Source organism: Ursus americanus, chromosome 26, assembly GCF_024610735.1.
Source record: "Ursus americanus isolate L20-20 chromosome 26, mUrsAme1.1.p, whole genome shotgun sequence".
NCBI lineage: Eukaryota > Metazoa > Chordata > Mammalia > Carnivora > Ursidae > Ursus > Ursus americanus.
In genome coordinates this window covers 45,330,230-45,357,459 of record NC_142152.1, presented here as the reverse complement: position 1 = coordinate 45,357,459, position 27,230 = coordinate 45,330,230, and the positions used below count along the sequence as shown (strand labels likewise).

Here is a 27,230-nt window from a genome sequence, read left to right as displayed (position 1 = left end):
CCAGAAAAGACCCCAAATCACCAGGGGAATGTTGAAAAAGAAAAACAAAGCTGGGAGCATCACATTGCCTGATTTCAAACTATATTACAAAGCTGTGATCGTCAAGACAGTATGGTACTGGCACAGAAACAGACACACAGATCAATGGAACAGAATAGAGAGCCCAGAAATGGACCGTCAACTCTACGGTCAACTAATCTTTGACAAAGCAGGAAAGAAAGTCCAATGGAAAAAAGACAGCCTCTTCAACAAATGGTGTTGGGAAAATTGGACAGCTACATGCAAAAGAATTAACCTGGACCATTCTTTTACACCATACACAAAGATAAACTCAAATATGAGAGAGGAATCCATCAAAATCCTAGAGAAGAACATAGGCAGCAACCTCTTTGACATTGGCCACAGTTACTTCTTTCAAGAGACGTCTCCAAAGGCAAGGGAAACAAAAGCGAAAACGAACTTTTGGGACTTCATCAAGATAAAAAGCTTTTGCACAGCAAAGGAAACAGTCAACAAAACTAAGAGGCAACCCACAGAATGGGAGAAGATATTTGCAAATGACACGACAGATAAAAGGCTGGTATCCAAGATCCATAAGGAATTTCTCAAACTCAACACCCAAGAGAAAAAGAATCCAGTCAAAATATGGGCAGAAGATATGAACAGACATTTTTCCAATGAAGACATACAAATGGCTAACAGACACATGAAAAAATGCTCAACATCATTAGCCATCAGGGAAATTCAATCAAAACCAGTGAGATAACACCTCACACCAGTTAAAATGGCAAAAATTGACAAGCAAGAAACAACAAATGTTGGAGAGGATGTGGAGAAAGGGAAACCTTCTTACACTGTTGGTGGGAATGCAAGTCGGTGCAGCTGCTCTGGAAAACAGTATGGAGGTTCCTCAAAAAGTTAAAAAAAAAAAAAAAAAGAGCTACCCTATGATCCAGCAATTGCGCTACTGTGTATTTACCCCAAAGATACAGACATAGTGAAGAGAAGGGCCATATGCACCCCAATGTTCATGACAGCAATGTCCACAATAGCCAAACTGTGGAAGGAGCCAAGATGTCCACTGATAGATGAATAAAGAAGATGTGGTTCATATATTCAGTGGACTATTACTCAGCTATCAGAAAGGATGAATACATACCATTTATATTGATGTGGACGGAACTGAAGGGTATTATGCTAAGTGAAGTAAGTCAAGCAGAGAAACACAATTATCATACAGTTTCACTCATATGTGGAATATAAGAAACAGGGTAGAGGATCATAAGGGATAGGAGGTAAAAACTGAATGGGAAAAAATCAGAGAGAGAGAGACATACCATAAGAGACTCTTAACTCTGGGAAACAAACTGAGAATTACTGGAGGAGAGATGGGTGGAAGGATGGCACCTGGGTGATGGGCATTAAGAAGGGTACATGATGTGATGAGCGCTGGGTGTTATACATAACTGATGAATTGTTGAACCTTACATCTGACACTAATGATGTACTATGTGTTGGCTAGTGGAATTTAAATTAAATGAAAAAAAGTGAAAAAATACTCTATGCAAATAATAACCAGAAGAAAACAGGAATAGCTCTACTTATCAGCTAAAATCGACTTTAAACCAAAAAAGTTTACAAAACAAAGAAAAATATGTATCAATAAAAGATTCAACACAGCAAGACAATGCAATGAGTGGATAAAGAAGATGTGGTCCATATATACAATGGAATATTACTCATTCATCAGAAAGGACGATTACCTAACATTTGCATTGACATGGATGGAACTGGGATTATGCTAAGTAAGTCAATTAGAGAAAGACAATTATTATATGGTTCACTCATATGTGGAACATAAGGAATAGTGCAGAGGACCATAAGGGAAGGGAGGGAAAACTGAATGTGATGAAATCAGAGAGACAAACCATGAGAGACTCTGGATTCTGGGAAACAAACAGGGTTACAGAGGGGAAGGGGTGGGGGGAGGGAGTAGCAGGGGGAGGGGTATTAAGGAGGGCACGTGTTATGAGCACCAGGTGTTATACACAACTAATGAATTGTTGAACACTGCATCAAAAACTAATGATGTACTATATGCTGGCTGACTGAATATAATTTTAAAAAAAAGATGCACCAATTCTGAAGATTTACACACTTAATCACAGACCAGCAAAATATGCAGGAGCATTTTGTGGAGAAGCAAAATGGGCAGGATTAAAGTGAGAGACAGACATTTCTACAATAATCGTCAGAAGCTTCAATACCCCACTTCCAATAATGGATAGAACCAGTCAGAAGGTAAGTAAAGAATCAGGACTCGACCAACACAATAAACCAACCAGATCACACACACACACACACACACACACACACACAGCACCCCACCTAACAACACACGCACATCTTCTTGTCAAGTGCACATGGGGCATTCTCCAGGTACGACCATAAGTTAGGCCACAGATTAAGTCCCAATAGATTTTAAAAGCTAGATTTCATACAAGGTATCTTCTCTGACTACAGTGGGATGAAGGTGGAAATCAACAACAGTAAAAGTGAAAAAATACACACATTTGCGTAACTCAAACAACACGCTGTTAAGCAACCAGTGGATCGAAGTAGAAATCACAAGGGGAATTAGAAAATACTTCAAGATTAATGAAATTGAAAACACAATAAACGGGATCTTAAGAGAATGCTGCGGACAGCAATACACCAACAAACTGGGTAACCTGCACGAGATGGTTAATTCCTAGAAGTTCACAACCTACTAAGACTAAATAATGAAGAAACAAAAAACCTGAACAGATCTATAACTGATAAGGAAATTGGACCTGTTAATCAAAAAATATCCTGACAAATAATAGCTCTGGACCTAATGGTTTTGTTGGTGAATTCTACCAAACATTTAAAGGGGAACAAATACTAATCTCAAACCTTTCCAAAATATTTAAGAGGAAGGAGCACTTCCTAGTTTGTTCTATGAAGCCAGCATAACCCTTATACCAAAGCCAAAGACGATAAAGAAAACCACAGACCAATATCCCTGAGGAACACTGATGCAAAAATCCTCAATGAATACTGGCAAACCAAATCCAGCAGCATATTAAAGGATTATACACCACGACCAAGTGGGATACATTCCTGGAATGTAAGAATATTTCAACATACAAAAATTGATCAATGTAATACACCACATTTACATAATGAAGGCGAGAAAAACACATGATCGCCTCAACTGATGCAGAAAAGACATTGGACAAAATTGGACACACATACATGATTTGAAAAACCACTCAACAAGCCAGGGAAACAAGGAAACTACCTCAACGTATCAAAAGCCACGTGTGAAAAACCCACAGCAAACATCATACTCGAGGGTGGTAAGACTGAGAACTTTTCCTCTAAAATCAGGAACAAGAAAGACTGTTCATTTTCACCAATTCTATTCAACATAATACTAGACGTTCTCACCAGGAAATTGGCAAGAACGGGAAACAAAAGGCATCCGGATGGGAAAAGAAGTAGTAAGATTATCTCTGTTTACAGATGATATGGTCGTATATGTAGAAAACCCTATAGATCACACACACACACACACACACACACCATTAGAACAATAAATTCAGTGAAGTAGTAGGACACAAAGTCAACACACAAGAATCAGTTGCATTTCTATACACTAACGATGAAGAATGTGAAAAGGAAACTAAGAACACAATTCCATTTGCAAAAGCATCAAAAAGAATAAAATACTAGGAATAAACTTAACCAAAGAGATGGAAGACTCGTAAAGACTACAAACTGTTGCTGAAAGAAATTAAAGAAAACTTAAATAAATGGAAACACATGGCTGTTCATGGATGGGAAGACTTCATATTGTAAAGATGTCAGTATTACCCCCAAGTGGTCTACAGACTCAGTGCAATTCCTATGAAAATCCCTATGACATTTTCTGCAGAAATAGAAAAAGCCATCCCATAATTCATATGGAATCTCAAAGAACCCTGAATAGCCAAAACAATCTTGCAAATTAAGAACAAAGTTTGAGGACTCACACTTCATGATTTCAAAACTTAACACAAAGGTACAGCAATCAAAACAGTGTGGTCCTGGCATGAAGACGAACATATAAACCAATGGAATACAGTAAAGAGTCCAGAAATGAACCCTCACATACAAAGTCAAATGGTTTTTGACAAGAGTGCCAAGAACATTCAATGAGAGAAAATATTTTCAATAAATAGTGCTGGGAAAACTGGATATCCACACACAAGAGAATGAAGTTGGAACCTTGTCTAATATTGTGTACAAAAACTAGCTGAAAATAGATCAAGGATGTAAGGCAAGACCTAAAACTATAAAACTCTTAGAAGAAAATAGAGCACAAAATTTCACATCAGGATTGGTCATGATTTCTTGGATATGACGCAGAAAACACAAGCAACAAAAGAAAAAATAGCCAAATCAGACTTTATAAAAATTTTTAAATTTTGTGCATCAAAATACACCATCAACAGAGTGAAAATCTAACCCATGGAATGGGAGAGAATGTTTGTAAATCACGTATCTGATAAGGGATTAATGTCCAGAATGCATAGAGAACTCCTAAAACTCTAAACAAAACAACAGCAACCCAAAGCAAAAATGGGCAAAGGACTTGAACAGACATTTCTCCAAAGAAAATATACAGACAGCTGCTAAGCACATGGAAAGGAGCTCGATATCACTAATCATTAAGAAAATGCAAACCAAAAATGCAATGAGATCCACCTTGTATACATTAGGATGAATATAATTTTTTTATTATATTATGTTAGTCACCATACAGTATATCATTAGTTTTTGATGTAGTGTTCCATGATTCATTGTTTGCGTGTGACACCCAGTGCTCCATGCAGTACGTGCCCTCCTTACTACCCATCACCAGGCTAGCCCATCCCCCCACCATGCTCCCGTCCAAAACCCTCAGTCTGTTTCCCCCAGTCTTCATGCTTAGTGAAATAAGTCAAGCAGAGAAAGACAATTACATGTTTTCCCTTATTTGTGGAACATAAGGAATAGCAAGGAGGACAATAGGAGAAGGAAGGGAAGGATGGATATTATTTAAAAAAAACAGATAATATCAAATGTTAGTGAGGATATGGAGAAATTGGAACCCTTGTGCACTGTTTGTGGTCGTGTAAAATGAATCGCCACCATGGGAAACAGTATAGAAGGAAAAAAATAAAAATAGAAATACCTTAAGATCCAGCAATTGCACATCTGGTATGTGCTGGAATTGAAAAAAGGAGTCTTGAAGAAATATCTGTACACCCATGATCATAACAACGTTATTTGCAGTGCCTAAAATGTGGAAACAATCTAGGTGTCCCTCAATGGATGCCCAGATAAGCAAAATGTGTCTATACACACAGTGAAGCACTAGTCCACCTTAAATAGGAAAAACATCCTGAGCCGCGAGACAACATGGGTGAACCTGGAGGACACTGTGCTGAGTGACATAAGCCAGTCGGAGAGACAATCGCTGTATGAGTCCACCTGTGTGAGGCCCTTAGAGTAGTCAGATTCACAGAGACAGGAATGGGACAGGGGGTGCCAGGGGCTGGTAGGGGTGGTAGGAATGGGGGGAATTATTGCTTCAGTTTTATGAGATTAAAAGAGATGGGGGTGGACGGTGTTGGTGGTTTCACAACATTACGGATGCACTCGATGTCTCCAGACAGTACACGTAAGAAGTTTTAAGACGGTAAACTTTGCATATTTTACCACAATAAACACATTTTTTATTTAAATTCAATTAGCCAACATATAGTACATCATCAGTAATAAACACATATTTTAAGCAGAGCAAAACAAGAGAAAACTGTAACCCACAAAGAAAACTGAAGTCCTTCAGGAACATCTGAAACCTGTGTCTCTCTCGCCAGTAAAAGAAACTGGTGACCTTCGGGATGGAGCTGCAGGTCTGGCTGGCCCAGGACCCAGGCGCGTGGACGGAGGTCTGGGGGAGCTGGGAGACCAGCCGCCCCATCTGAATGGAGCGGATCTGTGTGCCGGCTACAGCATGCGTGAGTGCTGCCCACACCTGGGGTCTGCACCAGCCTTCCAGACGTAACAACGGATGCTTCGTGTTTGCTTTCCAAAAATTATGTAAATTCTTCTTACGGTCAACCATAACCTGCAGCAACACAGAGGGGAAGGAATTCTAGGAAATGTACTTAGATCTCAGCTAAATTGACATAGGCCCAAACCACCACAATCCACTCCTTGTCAACCAAACATGCCTCTTTGAGCCACTTTTATTCCAAATAAAAAAGAATAGCAAAATTGTCTTCCACCTAACATAGTGAAATTATCCCACATACAATTTATTTTTTTAAAAAGATTTTATGTATTTATTTGACAGAGATAGAGACAGCCAGCGCGAGAGGGAACACAAGCAGGGGGAGTGGGAAAGGAAGAAGCAGGCTCATAGCGGAGGAGCCTGATGTGGGGCTCGATCCCATCACGCCGGGATCACGCCCTGAGCCGAAGGCAGACGCTTAACCGCTGTGCCACCCAGGCGCCCCTATCCCACATACAATTTAAAACACACCAACCCTCTTCCCAAAAGAGGATACAAAGTCCAATACATCACTTTAAATATTTTGGGATGACCTTAATCTCTTCTCTTGATAAATAACACTGAAACTTGGATATCTTGCAAATTAAATACTGAGAGACGGTCAGTCACCTTTAATGCATCTTACATTAGATGGTACAGAAAAGCGAAGGTAGAAAAAAGAAAGAAAAGAGTTAATATACATAGAAATGTCATATAAAATAAGGGACCATGTTAGAATTCCCCCTCCCACACTCTGGATCAATCCAGTCTTCTCTGTGAGGCACTCGGGGCAGACTCACTCCTGGGATAGGACTCCAAGCCTTGTGCCAGGTACTCAGGATGCAAAAGGGGACATAGTCCATGACCTTAAGATACATGAGACCATGAGATGATGGTCCGGATGGTTTCCTTTTTTAAAGATTTTATTTACTTATTTGAGGAAGAGCGTGAGCAAGAGAGAAAGAGCACGAGCAGGGAGCCCGATGTGGGACTCGATACCCAGGACCCCGGGATCATGACCTGAGCAGAAGGCAGATGCTTCACCGACGGAGCCCCCAGGTGCCCCTAGAGATGTTTTCTTATTCTGTAAACTCTTACGTAAAACCACTTTGCTGTACACGGGGCCGCCTCTTCCTCACCAGACAGGGGCTGTGCCGCGTGTACCCAGAGGACTCGGGGCTGGTTCTGCGTCCCACGTGCCCTCGAGCAAATCGCTCCTTCTTTCTCCTGGAGACTCTAAAAGGCGTGGACAGACCGGCACTGGGCCGCAGGGCAGGCCCAGGGGGAGCCGCAGGCCCACACGCTTCCGGTGGGCGGGGGGCGTTCCAACCACACAGGCTCCCAGATCAGGGGAGTCGGGGGGCAAGGGCAGACCCTCCCACAGGCCTCCCAGCTCTGCTTCGGGGGGCACGGCGAGACCCACAGAGATTGCTGCCACGGTTTCCACTGGCTGAGGGGACCCGGGCCACGGCGGCTTCAGACACGCCGCCCTCCAAACATGCACTTTGGGGTCACATAATTTCGAGCTGCAGCCATGATTAAAGCCCTGCCCCCCTCTTTCTAGCAGGAGGCTCCCAGCCACACCATACACACCTCGCTCTCTGGACTTCTGCGCCTCACCCCTCCTCTTGCCACGGCTCCAAAATGCTCTCCCCTTCCCGTCGGAGGCCACAGCAGCCTGCACAATGCAGGGCCCGTCTCTTCTTAGCCTGCTTGTCAGGGCCCAGCCAATGAACCTAAGACCAGGGAGGGGGTCCTTCCCGGCAAGGGCCAGCCCCTCCCTCGACCCTGAGGGAGTAGGGGAGGGGCAGGGGAGGGACCTTCATGGGGAGTCCCCTTGAGGGGAGCCTGCTGGGGGGGCGGGGGGGTGAGCCCTGGGCAGCCCTGCAGAAACAGAGCCAGGGGGTTCTCGGCCTCCGGGTCATGTCCCACAGCCAGGTCCAAGTCTGCCTGCGGACAGGGCAGTGGGGCGGGCGGGGGACATTGGCAGAGCCGGGCACCTGGCATGCACAGCCTGAGGGACGAGTCCTGAGTCCCGAGGTCCCCAGCTGGACAGAGGCCGGGGCCAGGCCTGTGCGAACTGAGGGGCTGTTGGATGACCCGAGCGGACTCCCATCTGGAAGACAACCTGCTCCAGCGACAGGGGCTGGACCCCCGGGGGAGAGACCACCCCTCCCCTGAGCTCCTCTAGCGTCGCTAGAATGCCCTGCATGGAGGGAGACATGTCGTGACGTCCCATATTGCTTCCAAGGTGATGTGGGGGTGACGTGCGGCAGGACCCCCGAGTTTCCATTCACCCCCAGGCTCTGGGGAGTCGCGGGTGAACACCGAAGGTGCTGGAGGATGACAAGGGGCTGTGGAGCCGGGAGGCCGGGGGTCCGTCCAGCTGGGCCGGAACCTCGCTGAGCTGTTCTGAGGTCAGGGGTCAGTGGGGTCCTCACACCGGGCCGGAGCCACGCCACATGGCTTTGGACACGGTACCGCAAGGGAAACTGGGTGTCCAGGATCAGGACGGCGTGTCCAGCACAGCCTGGAGCTTACAGCAGAACGTCGCGGGGGCAGCGCAGGGCTCAGGGAACCTCTCCACTGAAGAAGAGGGGCCCTTGCTTTTGTGGGCATTTTATTAGCACAAGAGAGAGACCTTTGAAACAGCTTTCCCTTCCGAATCAACGTCTCAAGTGCCCGCACAGCGGGACAGGCTCTGGTTCGTTCTGGGCGCGAGCGAGGACACAGCCGTGGGCCGGTGAGCCCAGCAGCCCCAGACTGGGAGCAGCGCCGCTGCCGCCCACGCCCCACCCCTGCGCCGGCGGTTCAGGACTCGTGTCCCCAGGGGCCAGCTCCACAGCACACGCTGGAGATACTCGGTACCCGCCAGCCTCACACTCGGAAGACGCCAGGTGGGGTTTGTGGCGCGGGACTGACGACCCCCACGTAGGAAGACAGAAGTGGGGCCGCCCGGGATGCTGTCTCCACGGCAGACGCGGCAGCTCAGCCTGCGGCGGGAAGCCAGGCGGCCGCCCTGTCTCACGGCCCACGCGGCCGGCGCCCGATGACCGCGTCCATAATCTCTGTGCCGTTTCCAAGCGAGGACCCAAGTGCGCGCCCCAAGCAGCCATGCGCTGCCCCCGCCCCGCCGCGCACCCTGGAGCCCCCGTGTCTCCTGCAACAAAGCTTTCACACATGCAAGACATTGGAGGGCTCCGACAGACCTGTTCTACGGCGTCCGTGTTTGTGCTGCGCGTGCGCCTTACAGTCACATACGCACCCTGTATCTCCGCGGTGACCACGGACCCACACATCTGCACGCGTGTGTAGCAGACACGCGTCACGTAACACGGACGCACGTGCACGAAGGCCTCCTGTACAGGCACATGGTATCACACACGCAGCAACAACCCCAGAGAGGACGTACAGACGCACTCCACCTGCGCAGGCGGCATCCACCCACAGAACACTGAGGCCCCGGTGACAAGGACCGCGGACACGCACATGGAAACTATAACGCGCTCCCACTCGCCTGCCTGTCTGCCTGGGGACTCTGTCAAGGGCCGGTGGTGCTGACCCGGTCCCTGCGAGCAGCGGCTCCGAGGAAACGGCCTCTGCCTGCTCCCCTCCACCCCCCCCCCCCCCCGGGGTGGTTGGACGGTCCTGCCGGGAGCCCTGGGCCACGCGACGACAGCTCACGCTCGCGGTGACGAACAGCTGTGTTTGAACACAAGTGGAGCTGAAGAGCACACGCGTGGGGCAGGGTGGAGCGCAGGCGGCGGTGGACAGAGGGGTGGGCCCCGAAACAGCACCTGGGCACAGAGCGGGTTCCCCAGGCCCCGGGCAGAGCAGCAGAACAGCAGGGAGTCCTCCCAGTGACCGCTGTGCCTCAGCCCCGCGGAGAGGACCATGGGCCCCACCCACACCTCCCGGTCCTCACGGGGCGCTCACACAGCTGGGCTGGCCCGCAAGCCGCAGAGGAATGTCCTGGGGGCTTCCTGCAGATCAGTACTGAGGGTCCTGCCAAGGGGTCCTTGACCCGCCGAGCACAGTGTGCCTGCCTGGGACCCCAGGCCTCAGCACCTCCGGAAGCGGCCACCGTCTGCCTGCCCCTGCTAGAATTCACGTGCATCTGACCTCCCCGGGGACCTCGGCTCCCACCTGGAATGCCTGGGGCGGGGGGTGGCCTCTGTGTCCACGCCGGCCTGCACAGCACTGGGCAGGAGGTACTTCTGACAAGCAAGACTCAAGGGTGGACCCTGGCATGCCTGACCCGCCCCAGAAGCGGCCACGGTCACGACCGGCTGAACGGAAGATGCCAGTTGCCTGTGGCCGACTGAGGGGTCACCTGCAGGAGACAGATAAAGGTGTGGGAGGGGGAGGAGCTGCCGTGACCCTAAGCTAGGGCAAGGGCCAGGCTGGTGTCCCAGAGGGTCTGCAACAGGGATGATGACCACCTCAGGCTCTGACATCTCGGCTCCGGAAAAGCCTTACAAAGGGACAGCCATGAACACTTTCAAAGCTTCTCCTTGTTCTTGTAACCATAGGGTGACTCTTCCTCAAAGTCAAACCCAGAATTCAATAAACACAAGGTGAAATCATGGCCTCACCAACGTTCTTGTGAAAGGATTATTCTGGAAAGCTCGGACTCTGGGAACTGGGCTGGGGACAGGTGTGTGGTCTCTGATAAAGCCCGGGGCCTTGACTGTCCACATCACATGACCACGCCCTCAGCAGCCAAAGCAGCTGCCCCCCCACCTTGACCAGGGACAGCAGGGCCTGGTGCCTGAGTGCAGCGATGACCCCCAGAGTGACCCAAGCCCAGCACCACACCCAGGGGCATGGCCTGGGGCCAGGGGAGGTAACAAACACTGCAGGCGAAGCCCACGGTCTGCCAGTTTGTCCTGCGGAACTCCCGGGTTTACAGGTGCAAGTGGGCTCTCCGTCCCCCACACCCGGGAGCCTGGACATTCTTGGGGCTTGGCCAAACTCATCAGTAGTGCCAATCCGACCAGAGGCTGTGAAGATGGAGCTGCTCCCTGAGCGCCCGCAAGAGACACTGACGCTGCAGCGTGGGGCTAGATCGTGGCCAGCAGCGTGGCCGGGCCGCGCCAGCCAGGAGTGTGGGGAGGCTCTACCAGGGGTGTGCCAGCCGCCGGGGCCAGAGGGCACTCCTGTCACCAAGGCTGTGGCCAACGGTATTTTGCAAAGTGGCCGCAAACATGGTTCTGGGACCACGGGCTCCTCCACCGCCATGCCCTGCCCCAAGCAGACGGGGGCCCGCTCCCCTCCTCAGAAACCCAGGGGTTGTGTGACTGCCTCCCTGGGGACAGGGGCCACCGCCGCCTCTCTAAGATCACGGCCTTAGGAGACGTGACTTTTCTTGGGAGTCAGGCCCCGGGCACCGTGCTGCAGTCCCGCTAATGCGTAGCTCGGGGAGTCCCAGGGAGTCCCGGGGTCCAAGGCAGCCTGGGGGGCAGGGTGCTGCCAGCCCAGGCCCCAGACTCCAGGAGGAGCCTAGAGTCCTCACTAACGAGAGTGTGAGCAGAGCAGAGAGGAGGGTCCTCCACCCCCAGACCCCTGGCTACAGGCCAAGAGCCCGGGCACACCCACAGACCAGCAGACCAGCATCTGACACTTGGACATGGTGCTGGAGGAGACCCAGACCCAGGGAGCGGCAACAGGGGCTGCAGCACAAGCCCCCACTGGCCAGCCCTGGGAAGGAGCCACAGCCAGCCTGCCCCCACCTGCCTTCCCTGGCCCCTGGCACGTCCAGGAAGGGAACCACAGGGCTCCCAAGGGGCCCATCCAAGGCCTACCGTGGATGTAAGGGACAGCCCAGGGCTGTACTCTGTGGCCCTCCAAAACACAAGAAACTGAGGGTTCCTGTCCCCTGTGGGGCAGCTGGGACTCGGCCCGCACAGGACAGGACGGGCCCTACACACTGTTATGCAGTGGCAGGGACATTTTCAGGCCCCATGACCACCAGGAACTCTGTCCACGCACATCAGGTTTCTCTCTGTCCTGTGCAACACCAGTGTGGCAGGGATGTTAGCTTCCCTACGACCAGGGGCACGGCACTGGCCTGCAGGCAAAGAGCCGAGCCATGGACAGAGCCCGAGGTGGACAGAACTCTACCTGGGGGACCAACCTGCTGTGTGGACAGGACAAGCCCGGGGCTGGTCCGCAGACTACGGGTGGGACCGTGTGCACCCAGGCTGCGGGTCGGCCGGGGCACAAGGAGGAGCCCACCAGGGCTGGGGCAGCTCAGGGCTCAGCTGAGAGCAGGGTGGACTCGTCTGCAGGGGAACAGGAAGCAGGCATATCCCTGCAGGAGGCAGAGAGCAAGAGCAGCACATGGTGGGAGGTTCCTCTGCTCTCCCTTGGGCCCCCAGGCACCCGCCACACCCCACCCCCCGCACACTCACGTGGGCCAGCCTTGGCCGTGCCCGGACTCCCCCCAGGCCCTCTGAGACAGAAAACACCCAGAAAAAAAGGGAACTTCAGGAAGCAAACCATGCCTCTTGGTTTCAATCCTGTTCTTAGTCTTCCCGGGGCTGCCTGGACGCTAGGAAGCAGGGCTGTGGGCACAGAGCTCAGCCACGTGTGCCTGGGCCACGGCAGGGAGGAGGCAGCATGCAGGGGCGAGCATGCTTGCAGGGGAGCTGCTTCCACAGTTGCGACCATGGTGAGTGGGGTCTGCACGGAGCCCGGACCGCGGGAGTGAGGTGGGACAGCAGAACCAGCTACAGGAGCTGACGGGAGACCAGGCCCTCAGGACCCCATGCAGGGGCTGGAGCAGCTGAAGCAACACAGGGAAGGCAGGCTGCCCGGGGTCCGTGGCACCAACCCAGGGCAGGCACGAGGGAGGCAGGGGAGGGGCTCACCCACGCCAACACTGCTGGACACACCAACGCTGATGAAGGAACCCAGGACGGGGACCGTCCAACCATGACAGGCACGGTCGACAGAAGCCTGAGGGTTGCCCTTACCCACCGGTGCTGGCAGCCCAGGGGCTGGACCAGCCTGACCACTGTAGGACGAATGCCAAGGCGGACAGATGGGTCTGAGGTGAGGACACAGGGAGGGGCTGGCTCAGCACAGGGGATGCAGAGGCCTCCACGTGGGCTAATGGTCCTGTCCAGGAAAGGGAACCAGCTGAAGCCCCATGACAGGGTCAGAGGAGCTGGCCATGGGACCCTGGGCTGCATCCCATGAATAGGACAAGAGCAGAGCAGAGCAGGAGGGCCTGGCAAGGCTCCCGTGAGCTCTAGCTCAGACAGCACAGAGGCTGAGCAGGGAGCTCAACAGCTGCAGGAGCCCCAGGTGTGGGTGTCAGAGGCCAGACCTGAGCTAAAGGGTCTGGGACGGGAGGCAGAGGCCAGGGAGGCCTAGGAACACAAGGAAGTCTGGAGCTGAGCTCAGGGACCTGTGTGGGAAAGACCATAGGGCTGGAGGGGCAGGGGGCTGCTGTGGTCCATGAGCTCCAAGGACTAGGGAAGACCAGCTGGAGGTGAACAGGGGCCTGACAGGGCGACACAAGCAGGAGATGGGCCAGGAGCTCAAGGCAGCCAGCAGAGCTCGTGCAGGTGAGCAGGGGCGGGTGGGAGAGCAGGAGGGGCAGGGGGCTTCCCCGGGGGCTCAGGGAAACAGGCAGAGCCTATGCAGATGAGCAGGGCCGGGTGGGAGAGCAGGAGGGGCAGGGGGCTGTCAGGGGTGCACGGGAGCAGGCAGAGTTCTTGCAGGTGAGGAGGGGAGGGTGTAAGAGCAGGAGGGGCAGGGGGCTGCCCCAGGGGCTCAGGGGAGCAGGCAGAGCTTGTGCAGGTGAACAGGGGCAGGTGGGAGGGCAGGATGGGCAGGGGGCTGCCACAGGGGCTCAGGGGAGCAGGCAGAGCTCATGCAGGTGAGCAGGGGCAGGTGGGAAGGAGGAGGGGCAGGGGGCTGCCCCAGGGGCTCAAGGAAACAGGCAGAGCCTGTGAAGGTGAGCAGGGGCAATGGGAGAGCAGGTGGGGTAGGGTGCTGCCCCAAGGGCTCAGGGGAGCAAGGAGAGCTTGTGTGGGTGAGCAGGGGCGGGTGGGAGAGCAGGAGGGGCAGGGGGCTGCTCCAGGGGCTCAGGGGAACAGACAGAGCTCCTGCAGGTGAACAGGGGCCAGTGGGAGAGCAAGAGGGGTAGGGGGCTGCCTCAGGGGCTCAGGGAAGCAAGGAGAGCTTGTGTAGGTGTGCAAGGGCGGGTGGGAGAGCAGGAGGGGCAGTGGGGGGCGGCAGGGGCTCAGGGGAGCAGGCAGAGCTCCTGCAGGTGAGCAGGGGCGGGTGAGAGAACAGGAGAGGCAGGGGGCTGCCACAGGGGCTCAGGGAAACAGGCAGAGCTCATGCAGGTGAGCTGTGGCCAGTGGGATAGCAGGAGGGGCAGGCGGCTGCACCAGGGGCTCAGGGGAGCAGGCAGAGCCTGTGCAGATGAGCAGGGTGGGTGGGAGAGCAGGAGGGGTAGGGGGCTGCCCCAGGGGCTCAGGGGAGCAGGCAGAGCTGTGTAGATGAGCAGGGGCAGGTGGGAGAGCAGGAGGGGTAGGGGGCTGCCCCAGGGGCTCAGGGGAGCAGGCAGAGCCTGTGCAGGTGAGCAGGGTGGGTGGGAGAGCAGGAGGGGTAGGGGGTTGCTGGAGGGGCTCAGGGGAGCAGGCAGAGCCTGTGCAGGTGAGCAGGGTGGGTGGGAGAGCAGGAGGGGTAGGGGGTTGCTGGAGGGGCTCAGGGGAGCAGGCAGAGCCTGTGCAGGTGAGCAGGGTGGGTGGGAGAGCAGGAGGGGTAGGGGGTTGCTGGAGGGGCTCAGGGGAGCAGGCAGAGCCTGTGCAGGTGAGCAGGGTCTGTGGGAGAGCAGGAGTGGTAGGGGCTGCCCCAGGGTCTCAGGGGAGCAGGCAGAGCTTGTGTAGGTGAGCAGGGGCGGGTGGGAGAGCAGGAGTGGTAGGGGGCTGCCCCAGGGTCTCAGGGGAGCAGGCAGAGCTTGTGTAGGTGAGCAGGGGCGGGTGGGAGAGCAGGAGGGGTAGGGGGTTGTCCCAGGGGCTCAGGGGAGCAGGTAGAGATCCTGCAGGTGAGCAGGGGCCAGTGGGAGAGCAGGACAGGCAAAAGGTTGCCCCAGGGGCTCAGGGAACAGGCAGAGCCTGTGCAGGTGAGCAGGGGTGGGTGGGAGAGCAGGAGGGGTAGGGGGCTGTCCCAGGGGCTCAGGGGAGCAGGCAGAGCTCCTGCAGGTAAGCAGGGGTGGGTGGGAGAGCAGGAGGGGTAGGGGGCTGTCCCAGGGCCTCAGGGGAGCAGGCAGAGCTCCTGCAGGTGAGCAGGGGTGGGTGGGAGAGCAGGAGGGGCAGGGGGCTACTCCAGGGGCTCAGGGGAGCAGGGAGAGCTTGTGCAGGTGACCAGGGGTGGGTGAGAGAGCAGGAGGGACAGGGGGCTGCCCCAGGGGCTCAGGGGAGCAGGCAGAGCTCCTGCAGGTGAGCAGGGGTGGGTGGGAGAGCAGGAGGGGCAGGGGGCTACTCCAGGGGCTCAGGGGAGCAGGGAGAGCTTGTGTAAGTGAGCAGGGGCTGGTGGGAGAGCAGGAGGGGTAGGGGGCTGTCCCAGGGGCTCACGGGAGCAGGCAGAGCTCCTGCAGGTGAGCAGGGGCCCGTGGGAGAGCAGGACTGGCAAGAGGTTGCCCCAGGTGCTCAGGGGAGCAGGCAGAGCCTGTGCAGGTGAGCAGGGGCGGGTGGGAGAGCAGGAGTTGTAGGGGGCTGCCCCAGGAGCTCAGGGTAGCAGGGAGAGCTTGTGCAGGTGAGCAGGGGCGGGTGGGAGAGCAGGAGGGGTAGGGGGCTGCCCCAGGGGCTCAGGGCAGCAGGCAGAGCTCCTACAGTTGAGCAGGCGTGGGTGGGAGAGCAGGAGGTGTAGGGGGCTGCCCCAGGGCCCAGGGGAGCAGGCAGAGCTCCTGCAGGTGAGCAGGGTTGGGTGGGAGAGCAGGAGGGGTAGGGGGCTGTCCAAGGGCTCAAGAGAGCAGGCAGAGCTCCTGCCGGTGAACAGGGGTGGGTGGGAGAGCAGGAGGGGCAGGGGGCTGCTCCAGGGGCTCAGGGGAGCAGGGAGAGCTTGTGTAGGTGAGCACGGGCACGTTGGAGAGTAGGATTGGTAGGGGGCTGCCCCAGGGGCTCAGGGGAGCACCAGAGCTTGTGCAGGTGAGCAGGGGAGGGTGGGAAAGCAGGAGGGGTAGGGGGCTGCTCCAGGGGCTCAGGGAAGCAGGCAGAGCCTGTGCAGGTGAGCAGGAGCCGGTGGGAGAGCAGGAGGGGCAGGGGGCTGTCAGGGGTGCAGGGGAGCAGGCAGAGTTCTTGCAGGTGAGGAGGGGAGGGTACGAGAGCAGGAGGGGCAGGGGGCTGCCCCAGGGGCTCAGGGGAGCAGGCATTGCTTTTGCAGAGAACAGCGAGCTGGGAGGGCAGGGGCGACAGAGCTGCCCCCGGAGGGCTCCGGGTATGAAGGCAGAAGGACTGAGCTCACAGGAGCTTGGACCTGCTGTGAGCTGAGCAGGTGCAGGGGACAGAGACCGCTGAGGGCTCGGGCCCAGGTGAGCGTCCCTGCACATGCGGTACAGGGTGAGCTGGCCGGGCCGGGTGGACACGTTAGGGTGGAGACTAGAGCCTGGCTGGGAAGGTCTCTGGGGCAGAAGGGGCAGGAGTGGCCACCTTTGAGGGGCCGAGGGTGACCACAGGTCTTTGTCCCAGGGCCTGAGTCCTGTGCCTGACGCTCTTGGGGCCGAGGAGCAGAGGGTCGACACGCCCATGCCAGCGGGGAGGCACGGGGCAGTGGGCCCAGTGGAGGAGAGAAACAGGGGCCGGATCGGAGCTAGAGGCAGGGCTGCAAGCCTGGGGTGTGGGTGGGATGGGACGTCAGGCAGGACCCTCGGCCTCAGCAGAGGGGATCTGGGTCAGAGAGCATAGGCCTGGCTGGGGTTGGGGGTCTGAGGTGCCCTGGGGTGCTGGCACCACGCAGGGGAGGACAGCCAGGGCACGGCAAGGCTCCCCTCCACCACGCTGAGGGTCAGACAGGCTCAGGGAAGACATCGGCTGAAGGAGGACTCTGGGGACGGCAAGGAGCTGGACAGGCCCCAGAGCAGGGATGGCCAAGGCCTGGGGCACTGATGGGAGGGGCCCTCAGTGAGCTCAGGAGGCCGTACCAGGAACACCTGAGGAGGGACCAGCGGGTTCGGGGCAGGGACAGGAGTTGGGGCCTGGCTGCTTTGGCTGCACAGCCGACGCAGAAGATGTGGGGTCTGCAGGCCAGTCGGCAGGCCTTGACGAGGGCTCCGAGCTGGGGGTCACGGGCAGTGGGTGGAGGCACGTTTCCCCTCGTCCAAGGCAGAATCAGGAGGGGACAGCAGGGCAGTGGGCTCAGGGGACCAGCAGGAGCTGGCTGCGAGCAGGGGCCACAGGTCAGGGCTCAGACAGAGGGCATGGTCAGGCTAGACAACCAGAGGAAGCCTGGGTGGGGACCCAAAGCCTGAGGCCCACGGGACTCTGACCCAGGTGGTCACCCAGCGCTGACCAGGCTGATGAGTCCGGCACCTGTGACCCCAGAGAGCTAAGCCAGGCAGCTGGTCTGGAGACGTCCAGGAAGCACATGGGCGCTGGGCCCAGGGATACCCCAGGCCTGGGCGGCTGCTGTCCTGCCCTGACCCTGGCAGGGGTGAGACCCTGGTGCTCACACAGCCTCCTCTTTTGCAGCCTCCACCACGGCCCCATCGGTTTTCCCACTGGCCCCCAGCTGCGGGGTCACGTCCGGCTCCACAGTGGCCCTGTCCTGCCTGGTGTCCGGCTACTTCCCCGAGCCAGTGACCGTGTCCTGGAACTCCGGCTCCGTGACCACCTTCCCGTCCGTCCTGCAGTCCTCAGGGCTCTATTCTCTCAGCAGCATGGTAACAGTGCCCTCCAGCCAGTGGCCCAGTGACACCTTCACCTGCACCGTGGCCCATCCGGCCAGTAACACCAGGGTGGAAAAGACAGGTGAGAGGACGGGCTTCAGGGAGGGTGTCCACTGGGAGACAGGCAAGGTCAGCTGGCCAGCTGCATCCCAGGGCACAGGGGAGGTACCGCTGTCTCTCCCACCTGAAGGCCCCCCAATTCTGGGAGGTCCTCTGGGTATTGCTGCCTGGCCCACTGCAAGCACAGGCAGCTTACCCCCACTGCAGTCCCTGGTCTGGGAACCCCCTAAGACCTGGTTGTCACCTACACCCACCCCAACCTGTGCCCACCCCAGGCTCCCAGTAACCCCCAGTCTGCTCTCTCCACAGTGCCCAAAACCAGAGGCGGCGGTCATGGTGGCAGTACAACATGCAAGGAATGTCCCAAATGTCCAGGTGAGTCAGCAGGGCCTCGCTCTCCACCCCAAGCAGATGGCCCACACACACCACAGCCTGGTGGGGGGAATGGATGTTCAAGAGGAAGCCGACCCATATGCTAACCCCTGCACCCTCTCTTCCTTACCAGCCCCTGAAATGCTGGGAGGGCCTTCAGTCTTCATCTTCCCCCCGAAAGCCAAGGACACCCTCTCCATTACCCGAACCCCTGAGGTCACATGTGTGGTGGTGGACCTAGAAGACCCTGAGGTCCAGATCAGCTGGTTCGTGGGTGACCAGGAGGTGCGCACGGCCAAGACGAATCCACGCGAGGAGCAGTTCAACAGCACCTACCGTGTGGTCAGTGTCCTTCCCATCCAGCACCAGGACTGGCTCAAGGGGAAGGAGTTCACCTGCAAGGTCAACAACAAAGCCCTCCCATCCCCCATCGTGAAGACCATCTCCAAGGCCAGAGGTGGGCAACAGGGTGGGGGTGCAGGGAGGGTCCAGGGGGGGCCTTGCAGACCAAGACCAGCCCTTCATCCTTGGAGTGACCATATGTGTTGACCTCTGACCCACAGGGCAGGCCCAACAGCCCAATGTGTACGTCCTGCCGCCACCCCGGGACGAGATGATCAAGACCACAGTCAGCGTGACCTGCCTGGTCAAAGACTTCTACCCACCTGACATTGATGTCGAGTGGCAGAGCAATGGACAGCAGGTGCCAGAGACCAATATCCGAACAACCCCGCCCCAGCTGGACGCGGATGGGACCTACTTCCTCTACAGCAAGCTCTCGGTGGACAAGAACCGCTGGCAACGCGGAGATGTCTTCACGTGTGCGGTCATGCATGAAGCCCTACACAACCACCACACACAGAAATCCATCTCCCAGTCTCCGGGTAAATGAGCAACATGCCCGGCACCCCTGCAAGCCCCCCACCCATGGGCTCTCGGGGTCCCACGAGGACGCCGCAGCCCCCACCCCTGTGTACATACCTCCCGGGCAGGCACCCCTGCATGAAATAAAGCACCCAGCACTGCCCTGGGACCCTGCGACACTGTCATGGTTCTTTCCGAGGCAGGCTCAGGACACCCAGGCCTCTGGGCGGCACAGACAGGCCGGCTCCCAGGCTAAGGGGTCACCACTGGTGGCAGAGAGCGGGACTCACGGGGGCCTGGACCCCGAGTGGGCAGGTCTGCACAGGCTGCCACAGCGTGTGGCCAGGATTGCCTGAGGCAGGAGAGGGGACTTTCTCAGAGGTGGCAGGCACTCCGGGCCATCCCTCAGGCCAGGGGCTACCCAGGGCTGGAGGGTGTGGACAGGGATTGCAGAAGCCCCTCCAGAGCCCCCAGGGAAATGAGCGCACGCTCTTTCCCACCTCTGTACCAGCCCAAGCTGTGGGATGCTGGCCTGTCCTCCTGCCCTGGGCCCCCTGTCCCCTGGGCCTCCTGAGACGTTGTGTGCCAGCTCTGTGCCAATGCAGTAGCCGTGCCTGACCCGTGTGTGGGGACAGGCCCTCCTTTGCCCTCAGCACTCCACGAACAGGTCCCCACCCTCCCTCAAGTGCGGGGGTCCTGCCTGGCTTCATCCTGCCTGGGGCCAGGCCTGTCCACTCGTGGGGACACTCCTCCTCAAACCCCAGAGGTGCAGAGGCAGGGGGCCCTGCGTACCCAGGGGAGGGACCACCCCAGAGGCCCACTTGGACGCTGAGTCCACACCCACTGAAAACAAGCCTGTCCCGCTGAGCAGTGCCACCTGCACGCACACACACACTCACACGTGTGCACATGCGGGTCCATGCACACATGCGTGTACACATTCACATGCATGTACATGCACACGTGTGCACACCGTGACGTGCACACTCACATGTGGTTGTACACGCACACACACATGGGTGCACACTCACGCACACTCACACATGCACGTCCATGCACACAGGCCTTACACACTGGGCCTCACACAGGACAACCGGCATGGGCCCAGACCAGAGCCGGTCTCGGGAACCCTCACCATGGACACCAGCCTGCTCCCTACCCCCTCCAACACCCATCAGCTGCTCAGCAGCTCATCCACACCCTGACCACACTGACCAGCCCTCCTCTACCCCAGGGCACCTGCACCCCTCCCAACACCCACAAAACCCCCACACCCAGCTTGTCCTGACACTCCCACCTACTCATTCTCAAGGACACTCCCTGACACTGACCAGCCCTTCCCTGGACTCTGCTGACCCTCCCACCCTCTGGACCTGGCCCCCAGGGGAAGAGGCCACGAGGCGGTCAGGGCGCCTTCCCCCAGGGGTCCCCAGCACAGGGCAGAGCAGAGAGGGAGGGGGTCCCCCACTGGCCAGTCCCAAGCTGGAGAGCTGGGGGTGCTGAGGCTGGACCCTGAGGTTGCAGAGGGCTCTGACTGTCCCCCAGGGAATCACCCCCATGGGCAGGCACGGCACTGACCACCCCCTTCCTGTCCAGAGCTGCTCCTGGACGACAGCTGTGCCGAGGACCAGGACGGGGAGCTGGACGGGCTGTGGACCACCATCTCAATCTTCATCACCCTCTTCCTGCTCAGCGTGTGCTACAGTGCCACTGTGACCCTCTTCAAGGTGGGCGTCCCCACACGTCCCCTCACTGTGGCCTTCTGTCCCCATGCTTTCCCAACATGTCCCCACGCTGTCCACACACTGTCCTCGTGCTGTCCCCATGCTGTCCCAACATGTCCCCATGCTGTCCTCATGTCCCCATGCTGTCCTCACGCTGTCCACGTGCTGTCCCCATGCTGTCCCCATGCTATCCCAACATGTCCCCATGCTGCCCCCATGCTGTCCCCATGCTGTCCACACGCTGTCCACACATTGTCCACACACTGTCCCAACATGTCCCCATGCTGTCCCCACGCTGTCCTTGTGCTGTCCCCACGCCTTCCTCGTGCTGTCCCCACACTGTCCACACGCTGTCCCCACGCTGTCCACACACTGTCCACACGCTGTTCCCATGCTGTCCACATGCTGTCCCCACACTGTCCCCATGCTGTCCCCACACTGTCTCCATGCTGTCCCCACATTGTCCCCATGCCTTCCTCTTGCTGTCCCCACACTGTCCACATGCTGTCCCCATGCTGTCCCCACACTGTCCACACACTGTCCCCGTGTTGTCCACATGCTGTCCCCATGCTGTCTTTGTGCTGTCCCCCCACTGTCCACATGCTGTCCCCATGCTGTCCTTGTGCTGTCCCCCCAGTGTCCACATGCTGTCCCAACGTATCCCCACACTGTCCCAACATGTCTCCCACTGTTCTCAAACTGTCCACATGCTGTCCCCACACTGTCCCCACACTGTCCCCATGCTGTCTCCATGCTGTCCTCGTACTGTCCCCCCACTGTCCCCACACTGTCCCAACATGTCCCCCGCTGTTCTCAAACTGTCCACACACTGTCCCACACTGTCCCCATGCTGTCCCCACACTTCCCATGCTGTCCCAACATGTCCCCACGCTGTCCACATGCTGTCCCCACACTGTCCCCACACTGTCCACAGACTGTTCCTACTATATCCCCATGCTATCCCCACGCTGTCCCCACACTGACCGCATGCTGACCCCACTGACCCAAAATTGTTCTCACACTGACCCCACACTATCCTCATGCTATCCCTACACTGTCCCCTCGCTGACCCACACTGTCCCCACGTTGTCCCTACACTATCCCCTCACTGACCCAAAACTGTCCCCTCTCTGTCCCCACACGGACCCTTCACTGTCTACTCACTGCCCCCTCACTGTCCCTACACTGTCCCCATGCTGTCCCATTGCAGTCCTAGACAGTCCCCACACTGTACCCTCACTATCCCCACACTGACCCCTCACTGTCCCCTTGCTATCTCCACACTGTCCTCTCAGTGTCCCCTCACTGTCACCTCACTACCCCCTCACTGACCCCTTGCTGACCCCTCGCTGTCCCCTCGCTATGCCCTCACTGACCCCTCGCTGTCCCCTCGCTGTCCCCTCACTGTCCCCTCACTCTCCCCACATTGACCCCTCGCTGCCCCTTACTACCCCCTTGATGTCCCCTCACTGACCCCTTGCTGGCCCTCCCTGTCCCCTAGCTGCCCCCACATTTCCCCCATCCCCTTGCTGTCCCTTCACTGCCCCCTCACTGTCCTGACATCGACCCCTGTTCCCTCAGTGTCCCCTCATTCTCCCCACACTGTCTCTTCACTGAACCCTCATGGCCCCCTCGCTGCCCCTTGCTGTCCCCTCACTGACCCAAACCTGTCCCCTCTCTGTTTCCTCTCTGTCCCCTCCTTGACTACTCACTGTCCCCTCACTGCCCCCTCACTGTCCCCTCACTTACTACTCACTGACCCCTTGCTGTCCCCAAACTGTCCCCTGCTACCCCTTTGCTGTCCCCTCACTCTCCCCACACTGACACTTCGCTGTCCCCCGCTGTCTCCTCAGTGTTCCCTCACTGTCCCCTCACTGACTACTCACTAAGACCTTGCTGTCCCTTCACTCTCCCCACACTGACGTCCTGGTGTCCCCTCGCTGCCCCCTCACTGTCCCCTCACTGAACCTTCAATGACCCAAAAATGCCCCTCACTGTCCCTTCACTGTCCCCCCGCTGTTCCCCTCACTACCCCCTCACTGCCCCCTCGTTGCCCCCCACTGTCCCCCCACTACACCATCGCTATCCCCCTGCTGTCCCCTCATTGTATTGCCACTGCCCCTTTGCTGTCCCCCTCACTGCCTTCTCGCTGCACCCCTGCTGCCCTCGCTGTCTCACAGCCGCCCCCCCACTGTCCCCCCGCTGTCCCCTCACTGACACCCTGCTGCCCCCTGCTGTCACCCTCTGTCCCCCACAGTCCCCCCGCTGACCCTCGCTGTCCACCTCACTGTCCCCTCACTGTCCCCCCACTGCCACCCGCTGTCCCCTTACTGTCCCCCCCGCTGTCCCCCCACTGTCCCCCAGCAGTCCCCCCGCTGCCCCCTCGCTGTCCACCTCACTGCCCCCTCGCTGTCCCACTGCTGTCTCCCCGCTATCCCCTCGCTGTCACCTCAATGCACCCTCGCTGTCCCCAGGCTGTCCCCTCATTGCCCCCTTACTCTCCCCACACTGACCCCTTGCTGTCCCCTGGCTGTCCCCTTGCTGCCCCTTCGCTGTCCCCCCACAGTCCCCCACCGTCCCATCATGGAACCCCCGTGCCATGGCTGTCCTTCGCTGCCCCCTCACTACCCCCCGCTACCCCCCACTGAGCCGTCGCGGTTCCCCCACTATCCCCTCGCTATCCCCTCTCTGTCCCCTCACTGTCCCCACACTGACCCCTCGCTGTCCCCAACCTATCCCCCCCGCTGCCCCTCGCTGCCCACCACTGCCCCCTCGCTGTCCCCGTGCCCTTCCCACCAGGCACCCCACGCACTCTCGCGGTTCCGGGTGCGGGTGGTAGGCTCTGGCGGGAGGCGGTCCGTGGGGTCCAGGCCTCGCTCACCCCCTGGCCCGCCCACTGCAGGTGAAGTGGATCTTCTCCTCGGTGGTGGAGCTGAAGCGCACCATCGTCCCCGACTACAGGAACATGATCGGGCAGGGGGCCTAGGGCCGGCCCTCTGCAGCAGGTGTCCAGGGCTGCCCTCAACCCCACACAGGAACCGGCTACATCCGTTCATGCCGCTCGGCCTGCTGCCAGGCCTGCTCCTCTGCCCTCCCACCTCGCCACCCTCTGACCCCACCGCCACCCTGGGCCTGCCCCTCCACCCTCCGGGCTCGTGGACACCGTGGGCTGCACCCTGCCCCAGACCCCCCATTTGGAGGATCAACGTGACAGCAGACTGTGCCCCCAACCTGAGCTGACGGACACTGGCTGACCCCTCCCCAGCAGCCACTGAGATAAGGCTGGGGCCACACCAAGCCATCAGGGCAGGATGGCCCTCACCGGGACGGCCCCGGGCTCGGCGTCCACGGTCATCCTGGAGGAGGTGGACAGCCCGCGATCCCAGGGTCTGGCTGGCTGGGACCGGCCTCGTGCAGCCCCGTCCCGGCCAGGCTCCAGAGGGCAGGACACCCCCAGAGCAGGCACGTTGTCTCAGATCCTGAGGAAGCCACGGGCCACCATCACCCCACAGAGAAGCTTCCGACGTGCCACGAATGGTCAGTCAGACCTTCTCCACCAGTGGAGAACATGCGGAAAAGGGCCCGGGCCTGCGGCCACTGCAGGAGCCCCAGGGACAGGCGACACCATCCGGGGAAGGAGTGATGGCAGCCAGATGGGCCTCCTGCAGAGGCACCTGCTGACCTGGTCGCCAGGCAGGCGGGACGCAGCCTCGGTGCACAGAGGTGGACGGGTGCTGGGAGGCCAGGACAGCAGGCCCAGCCCGCACCGTCCTGTGGCCCGGCCCCGAGGCACGCTGGGCAGGAACGCCTGCTTGCTCCGGGGAAATGGGGGCAGAGACAAGATGACCAGAGAGTGCCCGCAGCCTCGGGGCCTGAGACAGGCGGACCCCCAGGACGATCTCCGCCCGGGCTTAGAGCGAGTGCCAGGTCGGAGCCCCTGCATGGGAGAGACGGTTGTGCAGGGCAGGAGAAGCGGAGCCCCCATGCCCCCTGGGGGAGAATGCACACCCACCACTCAAAGGAAACCCACTGCTGTAGCTTGGGTAGTTCTTTTCTTCTCCTGAAATTTCTGGAGTGTAATAATGTCCTTTACTGCTGCTTCTCCCTTTCTTTAATGACAATAAAACATCCTAAAAATTCCAGCACTCGCTGGGGAAAGTCTTCCTCTGTCGATGCGCCTGGTGGGATGCCCAGCCTGGCTGCGCCGTGCATTGGCTCCCTCCCGCCGTGGGGGGCCAGCACCCCACAGCTCTGGGCTCCCAGTGGGTGAGGAAGGCAGCCGGGAACAGTGCAGGGCCAGGGGCCGCCTGGGCCGTGGACAGAAGCAAGAGACACGTGGTAGGTGTGCATTAGTCAGCACGGGCTGCCGGGCAAAAGAGCCACAGTCTGGCGGCTTCAACCTCATGCGTGTCTGTTTCCACAATCCTGGGAGCTAGCAGGGAGAGAGGCAGGCCTCGCAGAGCGGGCGCCTCCTGGGGTCTCTGCCCCTGTCCTCACGTGGCCGGTCCTCCGTGTGTGTCTGTGTCCTCGTCGTCTGCTCTTACAAGAGCAGGAGGCCGCACTGGGGACCAGCCACACTGGGCTGGTTAATGACCTCCTTTTACCTTATCACCTCTCCAAAGACCCCATCTCCAAATACTGTCCCATTCTGAGGTCCTGGGGTCAGCGCTTCAAGACTCGAATTTGGGGGCACAATTTAGGACAGCTGTGGGACGGGAGAACATTCCAGCCCTCAGGGACCCTGGGGGCTCCAGGCTGCCGTTCTTAGGGTCACTCCACACCCTCCATCCCCTTCGCCCTACACATCTACCTAGAAGCCAATCTGCCGATGGACCACGCGGCCTGCCCAGCCCCCTCTTCCTCTCGGTCCCAGGGCTACCCCCACTCCCATCCCCTGGACCACACATCAGCCTCCATCCCACCCCCCCACATGCGAATGCCAGGATCTCCCACAACAGGTGGACCCCATGCTCTCCTGGCTGAGCAACAGGCACTGGCACAACTGTGCCCTCGCCCTCGGGGCGAGAATGCCCACTCTTTGAGAACTACCACCCACCAGGCCCTGAGGCTCCCACCTGAGACCCTCCAATGCTGTCCTACCATGAGGATCCAAGAGAACACTGAAGACGGGTAGGAGATAGAGACCCAGAGTATCAGAACCAGGGGGAGGGAGATGGGAGGTAAGAGATAGAGACACAGAGTGGGGCAGGGCAAGGTGGCAGAGGAGTGGGGGACTCCATTTCAACCGGTCCCCTGAATTTAGCTGGATATCTAGCAAACCATCATGAACACCCACAAAGACAGCCTGAGATGTAGGAATATATATCTGGATCTCTACACACAGAAAAACACCCCCTATCCCAAGATAGGAAGGAAGGAGTCATGAATCTGTGGGCCGATATCAGAAGATAAGCAGAAGGGGGACGGATCCGCCACAAGCCGACCCCGGACAGTGATATAACACTGGAGTGCAAAAGCATCCCACACCGGGGGCCGGGCGGTAACTCCCAGAGCGGCAGGGCCAGGAATGGCTTTCTAATAGTGCTCAAACATGATCCAGGACCTGTGGGGCGTGCTCCGGAACCGGGACCGCTCGCAGTTTTAGAAGCACAAAGGGCAGAGACAGTGCTGCTGGTGGGGCGACGGCTGAGGAGGTTGCTGTGGGCACGCACTGCCCGCGGGAGGCTGCAGTTCTCAGCAGCGGTTATGAAAACGGGGACCGTGTGCTCTGGAGGGTTCAGAGCAGAGCACACCATGATTTCTCTCTTCTGGGACAGAGGTCTGCGTGCAGCCATTTTTTTGGTCTCTTCCTTAGAAAAAGCACGGAAAGCTGCCAGAGAACAAAAGCTCAGAACACCAGTTTCCAGCGAGCCCAGCGCCCCCACACACACGGGGGCAGGGCAACTCTGCCCAAGCGGGGTTGCCTGAGAAACAGCGCAGCAGGCCCCTCCTCCAGAACATGGGCTGGAAGAACAAGAACACGCCAACCCGGGGGCCCCCACAAAACTGTAAAACCCCAACACCAGGGGAAAATAGTATATTGAGCTCCAGGTATTTCCTCACAGCTTGTGTATTTTTCAGATACAACTCTTTTTCTTCTTTCTCTTATGTTTCTTCTGATTTTTTTCTTTTTACCCTTTTCTCATTTCAACTAGATGTTTAAAATAACATATTTCGTAGTACTTTTTACCTTGTTTTTTTT

At 57.6% G+C, this 27,230-nt stretch overlaps 1 long non-coding RNA gene and 3 gene segments (V, D, J or C); all 4 read left to right on the top strand.

Moving 5' to 3' along the window:
• LOC123793498 (Ig alpha-1 chain C region-like) overlaps positions 1 to 27,230 on the top strand; it is a 159,256-nt gene that overhangs the window by 40,942 nt on the left and 91,084 nt on the right.
• LOC123793501 (Ig gamma chain C region-like) overlaps positions 1 to 27,230 on the top strand; it is a 131,420-nt gene that overhangs the window by 40,611 nt on the left and 63,579 nt on the right.
• Positions 12,713 to 19,481, top strand: LOC123793510 (Ig gamma chain C region-like). The segment is given in 5 exon segments: positions 12,713 to 12,779; positions 17,812 to 18,090; positions 18,378 to 18,443; positions 18,574 to 18,897; positions 19,004 to 19,481. Coding segments are annotated over 5 exon segments (1,050 nt in total).
• Positions 20,896 to 25,173, top strand: LOC148107735 (uncharacterized). The gene is made up of 2 exons (XR_015721936.1): positions 20,896 to 21,031; positions 23,931 to 25,173. It is a non-coding gene; the product is annotated as an uncharacterized LOC148107735 (long non-coding RNA).